The sequence below is a fragment of the Austrofundulus limnaeus genome, unplaced genomic scaffold, assembly GCF_001266775.1.
Source record: "Austrofundulus limnaeus strain Quisiro unplaced genomic scaffold, Austrofundulus_limnaeus-1.0 Scaffold51, whole genome shotgun sequence".
NCBI classification, from domain to species: Eukaryota; Metazoa; Chordata; class Actinopteri; order Cyprinodontiformes; family Rivulidae; genus Austrofundulus; species Austrofundulus limnaeus.
In genome coordinates, this window is record NW_013952453.1 from 245,840 (window position 1) to 258,766 (window position 12,927).

Sequence of the window (12,927 nt, forward strand, 5' to 3'; positions counted from 1 at the left end):
CACACACACACACACACACACACACACACACACACACACACAACCTGTAATGATCAAAACTAACTCACTTCCTGTGATACAAACTTAACACGAACAGTTCAAACTAATTAAATTCAAAACGTGATAAAAAAACTGCATCGTTTTTCAGAGGAAAACAGATGAGCTTTATTATCAAATAAAACAAAAATATTAGTGAAAATAAGACAAATTGTTCTAGAAATAAACTGTTTATCTTTTATTTACCTTTCATTATTCTTCTCAGCCGTATCTGTATTAAGCTGCAGTAATGTGCAAATTTCCCCACTGTGGGATCAATAAAGTTTTATCTTATCTTATCTTATCTTATCTTATCTTATCTTATCTTATCTTATCTTATCTTATCTTATCTTATCTTAAAAGTCTTCTCTCTTAGAGGAGCTTAACTAAATAACTTTGTTTACAAACCTTAAAGATTAATCCTAAATAAAACAGTTTTTTTGTTTGTTTTTCTATCAGTCTTTGTTGATACTGGACAGAACGTTTAATGTTCTGAACCTGGACGTAAAACCTGAAAGAGTCTTAACCCTTTTGACCCTCAGCCTACCTGCTGGCGTCCGGTCCAGGTTTGGGGCGTCCCTGAGTGTTGGCCTCCCACACGCTGTTGGCGAGCTCGTTGCCGATGGCCGACATCACCTTGATGAGCTCCAGAGGCCACTCATCCAGGTCCAGGGAGCGAACCCTGGACAGGTGCGTGCCCAGGTTCCGGTGGATACCTGAGCACTCGATGCAGATTAGTGCCCCCAGGTTAAGACTGGCCCAGTCTGGGTCTAGAGGAGCAATAAGAAAACAAGTTTATAGGGTTTGACTGAGGATGTCAGGGTCCTGGCAGGTCTCTGAGGGACAACATATTTTCAAGAGTTTATTCTAAACTCACTGAGATGAAGAGCAGCCAAACAACAGGTACATTGTTAATATTAGCTTACAACACTAAACGTTTGTTGTTTTTCTCTGTGGACCAGAGTTTAAATAATCTTTAGTTTTCTCTGAACATTAGTTTCAGAAACAATTCTGTACATAAAAATAAACAAAACTAAAATATATTTACTCACTCTGAGCTTCACAGTCGGCACAGCGGCCATTTCCTCGGATACTTCTGATGGAYTGCAGCGCCAACGCCTCCGACTGACTCGTCAACCGAGACTGAAAGACAAACGAGTCCTATCAAAATAAATCTGTAACAATAAGACCTGTCAAAATAAATCTGTAACATTGAGACCTGTCAAAATAAATCTGTAACAATAAGACTTGTCAAAATAAAACTGTAACAATAAGACCTGTTAAAATAAAACTGTAACAATAAGACCTGTCAAAATAAAACTGTAACAATAAGACTTGTCAAAAATAAATCTGTAACAATAAGACTTGTCAAAAATAAATCTGTAACAATAAGACCTGTCAAAATAAAACTGTAACAATAAGACCTGTCAAAATAAAACTGTAACAGTCAGCCCTATCAAAAATAAAACTGTAATGAGAACCATAAAAATAAATCTATAACATTGAGTCTCATCAAAATAAATCTGCAAAAATGATTGATTATTAACAGGAAATCTGAGATCATTTTATTTGTTTTCTAAAAATACTGGATCGTAAATATTTTTTAATTTGTTCCTTTTGAAGAAGCTGAAAACATCAGACATTGTTGTGCTTCTGGTGGTTCTGATGGCCCTGGTAGATTAATACTCAACACCTTCCCCAGCTGTGACTTCCACACATCAAACCCAGACTGTTTCATGTCCGTAAAATGAAAGAACGAGACGACAAACAAATGAAATGGTTTTAGGTGGGTGAGGATGAGGGTGGTGGTGGTGGTGATGGTGTGTGTGTGTATGTGTGTGTGTGTGTGTGTGTGGGGTAATAAAAGGTAGAGAGCCTGGGGGGTAAACACGCCAGACCCGGCTCAGACGGACCTGCCTGCTATACAGTAATTGGTATTTTGTAATTATGTGGAGATCTGGTGTTTCTGCTCCTGGTTTAAACCTGAAATAATCTGAGAACTTTTGACACCAGAACATGGTTCTGATGGGCAGGACCTGATGCTACAGCTGCTAGCTGAGTGGCTAAACCATGAGACAACCTGACTTCCCATCAAACCAGGACCACTACAGCTTGTAAAGTTCGGCTGACCTTGTTCTTGCTGATCTCACAGGACTGCAGGCTGGCGAGGATCTGGCTCTCGATGACCTGCACCCAGGCGTCCCGCTCCTCGTATGATGTGGCCTCAAAGTTCCACGTCTGACCCGTCAGGGACACAATGATGAACTCAAAGTTCTCCTCTTGTTCTGCCGGGACAGAACATAAAGATTAATGTTTCAATTTATTGAGATTTCACCTAAAGAACAAAACCAAACAACCAGAAGAAAGCAGTTTTCTAYAATTGCTGCAGTGTCAGAACCATTTTGGTACAAAACACAGGCAGTAGAGTTACATAAACTGAACAAAACAGTAAAATGAAGTTCTAACAACTGAGTCACAGCATGACTCTGAAGTTTAGATGATACCAAGCACATTAAACTCCAGGTCTATATAGAAACTGATCAGCATTCAGACCCACTCACGTTGAGTTTTTATCTTTTAGGGAGTCCAAAAAAAAAAAAAAAAAAACCCAAACAAACCATCTGAGTGGAGCGTGGAAAATGACCAATGTYGTGGGAAGGTGGGCAGAAACACGGCGAAAGGATGTTAAATAGACAAACAGTCTTGCGGGTATGTTCGTAAAGTCATTTATTAATGGGCAGACATRAAACAGAAAACAATCAGGAAGTCTGTTGGATGTGGCCCGCCCGTCATTGGCTGCCAAGCAATGATATACTGTCAGCTAACATCATGTGATAATGACCAACCAATCATAACCTGCCTCATCCTGATACGTTGAAGTAGGTCAACTTGATGATGACGTCCAGAGGATATCACAAGATATGAACAGTGGACAGTGTCAAGGTGATAGAGAAATAATTAGGCCACAACAACCAATAGCTTTGTTGCCAGTTTTCAAAAATTTTAGAGAAATTATTCATAACTAGATTAGATCGATTTAGAGATAAACAGAATATTTTAATTAGCAGCCAATATGTGTTTAAAGCAAATAATTCAACATCAGTGGCTCTCATGGAATTAATGGAAAAGATAACTGCAGTTGATCACTGTGTTAGTGTTTTTGTTGATCTAAAGAAGGCCTTTGACATTACTGACCACAACATTCTCCTCGAAAAGTTGAACAAATATGGCCTTAGAGGATTAGCACTACAGTGAGTATCTATCTATTTGATTAATAAGAACCGTTTGTTCAGGTAAATCTGAATTCTGTAATATTACATGTGGAGTTCCTCAGGGTACTGTGCTTGGACCAAAGTTATTTATTTTGTACGTGAATGACTTGGTTAGTGTGTTGGGGCCTTAGAAGTGTGTTTTATTTGTAGATGATACAACATTTTTTTTTGTTTGGGTGAAGTTTTTGAACAGATGTTAGAGATGATAGAAGCAGAATTTGTGAAAATACAAACTTTGTTTCAACTTAATAAGTTATTAAATTTGGATAAAACAAACCACACGATATTTGGAAAAAAGACGACTGATGTCCCATTTAGAAGTGATGTTGTTGAGATTTATAGAGTTAGTGAGGTTAAATTTTTGGGTGTCAAAATAAAAATAGCAAAATCAATAGCACTACTGTACAAAGTAAGGGAGCTATTGAATGATAAAGCTCTGTATAAACTGTATACTATATGGCTGTTCTGCACTTAATCTATTGTATTGAAGTTTGGGGAAAAGCATGCAAAACAATTACAAATCCTAGTTTTATTTAACAGTGAAGAGCGGTAGGAATTATTACTAGAAAACATTATGGTCACCCAAAAAATACATTATTTTATTAACTGAAATTATTGAAAATCTACAATTGGTTGATTATAATATTTTACAGGTTATATTTAAGGCTTACAAAACATTACCTTTAATTAACTTTAATTACCTTTAATTAAAATTTGGTAAAAGAGAGTTACTAAATAAATAAATAAATAAATGACAGACTGACAGGAAGTATCAGGTCAAAGTTCTGGCTGTAAGTTTCAGGCAGATAGAACAACTTTAAGTCTACTGTTGGGACCATATACAAAGGTTTGAATAAAGACCAGTGTCTTTTGGGGAGAGCAATGGATCCACTGACGAGGCCTCCCGCTCATATGGGTTCTTTGTCCCCACTCACCATAAACCATAGACCAGGTCCAACATGAAGAACCCTTAGAGAACAAAGAACCCATCAAAGCAAATAAAAACTCTGTGTAGTCTCTGTTCCTCTGTTGGGTTAACACAGACCGATTACATGTCCTCAACTCTGCACTGAGGTCTCCCTGCAGAGACCAGTTTAGGTTGTGGTACAAAGCCTGACACCTGTTCTGAACAGACCTCTGCTGACCCCCAGCCGACAGGATGTCCCCACTCCCTCCCCAGAGAGTCCCTAAACCACCCCACAGCCTTTCCTGTGTCAGAGGAAGAGGTCAGATTCTGCTGTGGAGGGGCATATAGGTCCATTACTGAGAACTGTTCAGAGGTTAACGGGACAATCAGGGCTCAATTAGACAGGAAGGGGGCGGAGCTTGACTCATCTAAAGATAGAAGTTATTCAAATATTCCAACAGATAAAATAAATTAAAATGATGAATTTAGAAGGCATTTAGAACTTAAAAAGCAACAGAACAGACACTGTGAAGCCTGCAGAAATTTGATTAGTTGGTTAAATTTACAAAAATAAAACGGGTGGAACAAAGATGTAAACGATGAGTCAGCATTTTTACAACTTCAAACTTTTAGCTGAAACATGACTCAGTTTCAACTTAATCCAGATCATGTTGGGAAATTTCCTTTAATCCAATGACACATTTTCATGGGATGTCAGAAAGTTTTCATGTTGTTTTAGAACCCAGCTTCATTAGAACCTCAGTCCTGGTGTGGTCTGGGAGTACTGTATTTGTTTTTTACCATCTTCTGGGTCAATGGTGCTGTAAAGACGGAGGTCTTCAGCAGCAGATGTTGGTACATTGAGTCCACGTGGGACTCGGATTGCTCACAGGTGGACTCAATTCAGACAATTATACAGTTTCTGAGTGGTTTCGGCTGTTCTGGGTCTAAATTTAGGCCGTCAGAGCAAAGTGGGTGCAGGAATTTAAAACCTTTCTTTAAAGTTTGACGGTGATTTTAAAACAGCTGACAGATTCTTCAGACTCCTTTGATTAGATCTTAAGGGTCCRACATGGTTCTGATGTGGTTCGGGTTAACGGCAGGCGGTGTCGGTGGGTTCCACTGCACATGTGGAAGCTGTTAGACAGGATGGAGCAGAGTATCATCACACACAACTGAGCAGCTTTTGTTTATCACTGACCCTAATGGAGGGAGTGGGTGGGGGGCAGAGGGACCAGGATGACCTCCAGCACCCTTGGTTCTTCCCTAAAAACCCTTCAGAACCCAAAGTCAGAGGATCTGAGACCCCACTGGCTTTGAATGACGGCTCCGCTCGAGTCCTGCAGGGTCAGCAGCTACATTTCCTTCATAATTAAATTCCCATGATGCACTGTTTTCAGATGGGAGGGGGTGGGGGNCAATTATGGAAACCAACAATCCAGAAAGGCCGTGACTCTCTGAGCTGCAAATTAAACTCTGTTTCTGATTTAAACGCTGCTCTCAGACACGACACACAGCAGGTAATAAATAAAACAGGTGTTACCCCTCCCACCAGGGACTCTGAACCCCCACATCCCCCACTGGACCGGCACCGCACTCCTCAGTGGACAGGATAGAGTGAAACAGCGTGACATTTAAAGCTGCACTCGTCACATTTTTAACATTAAAGGTCAACAGAAAAAGTTTCCCGCAGCTTTTAGCCTTCGGTTTCAGCTCTGAAATATTTCATTATTTAGCTTCCTGTTTCACTTCCTGTTCCTGAGACCTGATGTGAACCCTTAGGTCTAGAAGCTCATTATTTCTTTCCTTTATTTAGGAAACTCTCTATTTGTGGATTTCTTGTTTTAAGGACTTTTAAATAAAATAAATATGTCAGATGTTCTGTTAGTGAGAAGTTCTGCTGCCCCCTTGTGGCCACGAAAACACTCAACATTTAAATTTAAAAAATGTCTTACGAACTAAACGGACAGCAATATTTTCACAACAGTAAAACTGAGAATATTAGAAAAATGTAAAACGATATACTGATTCGATATCTTAAAGATTTTGAAGTATGTTTTAAAAAATAAAATTTGCAAATTAGCCAAAAGCTAGCTGTAAAAAAAAACACTGCGTAAAAGTTAATGAGCATAGCAAACAGCTACATTGAGTCAAGCTAAAAGCTAAAATTAGAAGCACCATAGCTAACAGCTAAAACTAACCGAACTGTAGCTAAAAGCTGAAAGTAGCCTAAGTACAGATACAAGGTGCTAATGCCTGATGAGATCAGAATTATGTATGAAAATGCTGGAAAAAAAATCAAAACTTTAAATTAAACTTTCAGTTTTTTCAGTTTGACTTTTATTTGGCTTCAAATTTCATATAACTTCAACAAAAATCAATTTAGAAAATGTTCAAATTTAAAAGTATGGAGCCGTAGAAATGAATAGTTAATGATTAATTATTTATAGGTAATTATTAGTTATTTACAGTTAATTATTAGTTAATTACAGTAAATTATTAGTTAATTACATTTAATAAGTGTTATTTCATTGGTTATCTAACTGAGTCTGATGTTTGTTTCTCTGCAGGTTCTACTTTTCTTGTTTTTTGAGTCAACGTGCATTGGTAAAATCTGTTTCTGTGCACGTCACCACGTGCACATAGAGATTCACAAACAGAACCGGCGCCGGCCCGGTAATTACCGGCACCGCTCTCGGCTACTGTTGGTGACATTCGCGCAGAGGTAGGTGGCGCCGAGGCAATTTGTGAACTCTGACACCGCCGACCTTTAGCAGCACAAACAGAACAAACCAAACATGCAACATTTACAGTGAGAAGGCAGGACACGGATCTGAGCCCACCGCGGAGCCGCGGCGAGTCCGAACGGTGCCGTGAAAGGAAAGGGGAGGCAGACGGGGGCCGCAGGAAACACAAATTAAAAGCCTTAAATGTCAGCGAACACAGGATTGCTTTGAGACACGGGTCATTACTCCTCATATTATTCACWGCATTTTACAGCATTAATAACCTGGAAAACATTGCACACGGTTCCGCTCCGGGTTCTGAAGAACCTGCAGATTCTTTACAGGAGGAAAGAGATTTAYTTCTTCCTCCTCTGCCTGACACTTTTCTTCTGGGTTTGGTTTTTCTCTCACTGAAATGTTTCAGATCACCAAACAGACAAAGATAATCAGAGTAAAAACAACATGATAGTTTTATTTATTGGRGAACAAAGCTCCAAACCAACCTGACTCTGTGTAACCAGTAATAAAATCATAACAATCATAGAAGACGACTGGTCTGGGCCAGTGCACCTGTCAAACCCAGGTGTCCTCAGGTGAGCTCAGGCAGGACAGAAACAGTCTGAAGATGATCACTGACAGGATTAGAGGACACTAACTCTATGCTCCTCAAGATCTTTCATTCAAAAGCTCATAACTTTAAAATCTCTYTAATCAGAACCCACAGATATTCAGTCAGGTTTTAATTTCAACCTTAAATGTCCTCCAACATGAACCAAACAGCCAGACATGAACAGGATATAAACAAGACAAAAGCAGGACACAAGTACGAGGTAAATGGGACAAAATAGAGACATTAACAGGATGTAGTAGAGATTTAAACTGAACCTAATCAAGATATAAAAAGGGCATAATCAAAATATAAACAGCATGTATTTAGGACGTATTTGAGATATAAACAGAACGTAACTGAGATGTAAACGTAATGGAGATTTCAGGGTTCRAGAAATCCTATCGCCCGACTGCYCRGGGCAGGTAAAACCCATTGTCGGGCAGGTGGGTGTGTCCCAATGCCTGCCCGACCGGGCAGGTAAACAATTTCTTTTATTTTTTAATAGGGCCATTTATTCAAAAATTTCTGAAAATAACTGAAGAAATATGGCGTTTTAAAACACGTAAAGAAAGAATAAATTGTCAAAATGTCCCCCTCCCGCTGTAGAATTTACATCTTGCCGTCGTGTCGCAGGATCACAAGTTCCTCCCTCCTTCCTGCTGCACGTCGTGCAGAGAGAAGCTTTAACAACCGTAGCTTTTTTCACACCCGTGTTTTCGGAGGAAAAAAATGTTGTTGTTTTTTTTAATGTATTGATACCCGCAGAGATGAAAAAAATATGTGGGAGTTCGTTCAGTCATAAATCCATCTTGCTAATGTCGGCTTCTGCTCTGATGAAGATGATGATGAAGATCAGAGGGCAGCAGCAGTGGGTTAGAGGCTCATTGTATGGCAGGCCGATCTATCATTTATTTGGCTTCACCACACTTATATTCTAGTTATCTGAAATTGTTTTATAACTAAACTAGACATATTAGTTATTTAGGATAAAATAATAAAATGTTTTCTTTTATTATTTTGTTTTATTTACTTTTTTTTTAAATTTGGAGAGCTTTCCAGCTTGAGATTGTTTGTTTGTTGAAGTTGATTTTTGAAAATAAGGGGCAAATATGATAAAAAGTTTTTTTTTACTTCACTCTGCACCCTTTTACTTCAGGGTATGATTTATTTATTTTTTTAATGCTGTACATAGATGGTTTTGTTTTTATGAATGAAAGAAACAAATAAATAGACATCTCTTAATATATTTTGACAATTCAAAATACCTATTTAAGATATCTCTAATTATATTCTGACTAGTATAAATAACATTAGATTTATCATCATGTTGTGTGGAGACATCTTAAATGTATCTTTGGATATGAGATTCACTATATAAGATTTATCCATCCATCCATCCATCCATCCATCCATCCATCCATCCATCCATCCATCCATTTTCTTCCGCCTATCCGGGGTCGGGTCGCGGGGGCAGCAGCTTCAGAAGGGAGGCCCAGACCTCCCTCTCCCCAGCCACTTCTTCCAGCTCCTCCGGGGGAACYCCAAGGCGTTCCCAGGCCAGCCGAGAGACATAGTCCCTCCAGCGTGTCCTGGGTCTTCCTCGGGGCCTCCTCCCTGTGGGACGTGCCCGGAATACCTCACCAGGGAGGCGTCCAGAAGGCATCCTTACCAGATGCCCGAGCCACCTCAACTGGCTCCTCTCGACGTGGAGGAGCAGCGGCTCTACTCTGAGTCCCTCCCGGATGACYGAGCTTCTCACCCTATCTCTAAGGGAGAGTCCAGCCACCCTGCGGAGGAAACTCATTTCGGCCGCTTGTATCCGGGACCTCGTTCTTTCGGTCATGACCCAAACAAAGCTCATGACCACAGATGAGGGTAGGAACGTAGATCGACCGGTAAATCGAGAGCTTCGCTTTCTGACTCAGCTCTCTCTTCACCACGACGGACCGGTACAGCGCCCGCTTTACAGCAGACGCTGCGCCAATCCGCCTGTCGATCTCCCGCTCCGTTCTTCCCCCATTCGTGAACAAGATCCCCAGATACTTAAACTCCTCCACTTGAGACAGGGCGACCCCCCTGACCCGGAGAAGGCACTCTGCCCTTTTCCGGCTCAAGACCATGGCCTCGGATTTGGAGGCACTGAGCTTCATCCCGGCCGCTTCGCACTCGGCCGCGAACCGCTCCAGCAAGAGCTGCAGATCTCGTTCCGATGAAGCCAACAGGACCACATCATCTGCAAAAAGCAGAGATGCGATCCTAAGGCCACCAAAATATATAAGATTTAATTAATGCAAATTTCCGACTTTTTATGTTCTGTAAATTGTATTTAAAACAAAGCTGCTGCTGTTGATCATTCTGTTTTCATAAACCCCACCCCCAAGGCCAATACTCTAGAGAAACAGTTTTTTGAAGATGTTCCTGATAAAACAATCGACTGTTAGTAACTCAGTCTAAAATGTTTGCATCTGTTTAATCAGATGTCATATATTATATACCTCTGTATAACCATGTTAATATTTTTGTAGTACAAAGTACAGTACATGTTTTTCTTATTTTATCAAAATTTGAACATTTTTGTTTCGGGCAGGTAACTTTTCATGTCAGGCAGGTAACATTTGTTGTCACCTGCCCGACACGGCAGGTAAAAAAATAAAATCTTGTCRAACCCTGGGAGATTTAATAAGAAGGTACGCAAGATATAAACAGGACATACTAAAGACATAAAAAATGACATATTTGAGATGTAAACAGAAAGTAATTGAGATATAAACAGAATTTAAGCAAGATATAAAAAAACATAATAAAGATATAAACAAGACAAAATGAAGATATAAACAGGATGTAATCAGGACAAAAACAGGACATAGGCAGGAAGTGATGAGGAYTTGGGATGAAACCAGTTGAAATCACCTGACCCTGAGCTTAAACCTGACCCTGAGCCTAAACCTGACCCTGAACCTCTGTGTGGTCTTACCTGGGGCAGCTAGGCCTCAGAGGGCGGTCCCCTCCTCATGAATCTCCTCCAGTCTCGCTCTGACACAAAGATACTTCACCGGCCCACCCGGTGTGACGGCTGTGGGCTGGAGGCCCACTGAGCACGCTCACTTCTTAATGGCTAAATTGGGAAGACTGTTACTAATCGCTTATTGAATAATGAAAGTGACACAGCTGATAAAAGATTTCAATATGCTGGATTATTTATAATATTTCACTTAAAGCTCTCAGGATGACTGATGGGGGGGCGAGCCGAGGGATGACGGGCCGGGGAGGTGAAGATGAAATGCTAGCAGAGGAATGGAAGCTGAGAGGGAGAGGAGGAAGTTAGGAACCCAGAGGAGGAAAGGAGGAAGTAAGGAAACTAAGGAAGGAGAGGAGGAAGTAAGGAAACTAAGGAAGGAGAGGAGGAATTAAGGAAACCAGAGGAAGAGGTAAGGAAACCAGGAGAAGAAAAGGAGAACCTTAAAGGAATAAGGAGAGAAGGATGGTTGCGAGAAAGGAAACAGGACAGAGAATCGATCTGTCACTTAGACAGCCAATCAGCTTGTCAGCTTCTTGTTGCCGCGGTGATAAAGAGAGGAGCATTACACATCTGCTACCATCGCCACATCTGTTCAACCATCCATGGAGCRTTGAGTGGAGATAAAATCATCCAATTATCACCACAAAATAAAAGAATAATAACTACAGGCTGATTTATGGTGGGTGGGTCTGTTCAGTGATTAGCCAATCAGAACGCTGCTGTTGTTATAGCAGAGGAGCAGTGACTTTTTCTGGTTGTTTGAAATTTAAAAAATTGCTTTTTAGTTGGTCAWAAAGAAGATGTAAACCTCTGAACTTCGAATCTCCATTTGTTTTCCTAAAATAACTATTTTACTATTTTTTTATTTTTTATAATAAACAAAAAAACAGAGACACAAAGTTCAATAAAAACAAAAAAAATGTTGATGAACCTGATGAAGACTTTGTTTGGTTTGGTCAGAAGGTGTTTCACCTCAATTCATAGAGAGAAAAACTACAAATATGGTCGACAGAAGAAGAGAGGTTGATTCAAATTTGGATTTGGACTTTGTTTCCGTCTGGTTCTGAACTTAATTTTAATCTGGTTTTGAGCTGATTTAACTAGTTTTTGACCTGCCTTGACTTGGTTGGAGTTGGTTTTAAACAGGTTTGTTTGAAGTTGGGTTTAGACTTGATTTGAAGCTAGTTTTGGACTTGCTTTAGGTTAATTTTCACCATTGCTTTAAACTGGTTTTGGTTGTGATAGCACTGATGACCTTTGCTTGCAGAGAATCTGTTACAAACTCAGTGTGTTCACATGTGCTGACAAAAACAAACGAAAGCCACCTGACAGATCAGGTAAATATGATTCATGCTGTAAACCAGATTTTACAGCCATGGAACCAGTTTCTATCTGACCTCAGAGCCAACAGGTGACTAATGTTCAGAATTTCTGGTTAATGTAGTGAAAGTCCACTTTCTGAGTTGAGACATAAAGACCCAGAGTATCAGACCTGATGAGAAGATGGGTGGGGAGCTGACAGAATGACAAGATGGAGGAGATCCTTACCTCCCTGAGGAGGTCTAGAGTCTCAGGTGATCACATGACTGCGTTTCCCAACCCAGGTTCTGAATTCTTCTACCACATAAATACACTTTTTTTCAAATATAAATCTTAACAAATGGTGGACAAGTTTGTGGATTGTTCAGCATTGATTCAGGAAGTGTGAATACGAACCCAGGTGGGGAAAGTGTGAGGTGAGGGGGAGGGGGATGGGGTTACCTTCAGCAGTACCGGAGAGGCCGTCGACTTTGAAGTTACTGGTGCTCTTCTTCCTCCGATGCTTCTTTCGGTTGGCGTGAGGAGACGGAGGAGGCTCCATCTTGGGACTGGTGGTGCTGGAGATACTGGGACTGGAGCAGACTGAGTCGACCAGGCTTGGGTCTGCAAATTCAAACAAACATAAAAAAATCAATATCAGTATGAAGAACTTCATCTAAAACTTTAAATATTCATACCTGCAGTTTTTTTGTTTAACCTCATATTGTAGCATGAGATACTTTTTGTATTCCTCACCTATCCTCATGTTTGCAATTATTCTTTTATCTAATACATAGAAGGCAGCGCCTTCATGGATGCAGCCGCCTGCACCTGTCCCCCCTTGTTTTTGTCTCTCGAGGATGGGTGTGGTAATCTTATTGTGCTCATGTAAAATGGCAATAAAGGCATTCAATTCAATTCAGGGCCTTAATGAACTTCATCTTCTTTAAGAGGTGGACTGGATCTGTTCTTAAGAGTCAGACTGGTTTGGTTCTTGGGTTTGGACTGGTTTGGTTCTTGGGTTTAGACTGGTTTGGTTCTTGGGTTTAGACTGGTTT

General features: G+C 40.3%; 1 protein-coding gene across 5 annotated transcripts in view; it reads right to left on the minus strand.

Moving 5' to 3' along the window:
• The window catches only part of agap1 (ArfGAP with GTPase domain, ankyrin repeat and PH domain 1), a 117,496-nt gene that overhangs the window by 14,957 nt on the left and 89,612 nt on the right, over positions 1–12,927 (minus strand). For 4 of the 5 annotated variants that reach the window (XM_014008549.1, XM_014008550.1, XM_014008546.1 and 1 more), the window contains 4 exons: positions 12,332–12,493; positions 2,167–2,321; positions 1,089–1,179; positions 584–806 (listed from right to left, as the gene is read on the minus strand). In XM_014008549.1, coding sequence (XP_013864003.1) covers positions 584–806; positions 1,089–1,179; positions 2,167–2,321; positions 12,332–12,493 — 631 coding nt within the window. The remainder of the gene's footprint in view (positions 1–583; positions 807–1,088; positions 1,180–2,166; positions 2,322–12,331; positions 12,494–12,927) is intronic. The other variant, XM_014008547.1, reaches the window with a different exon arrangement.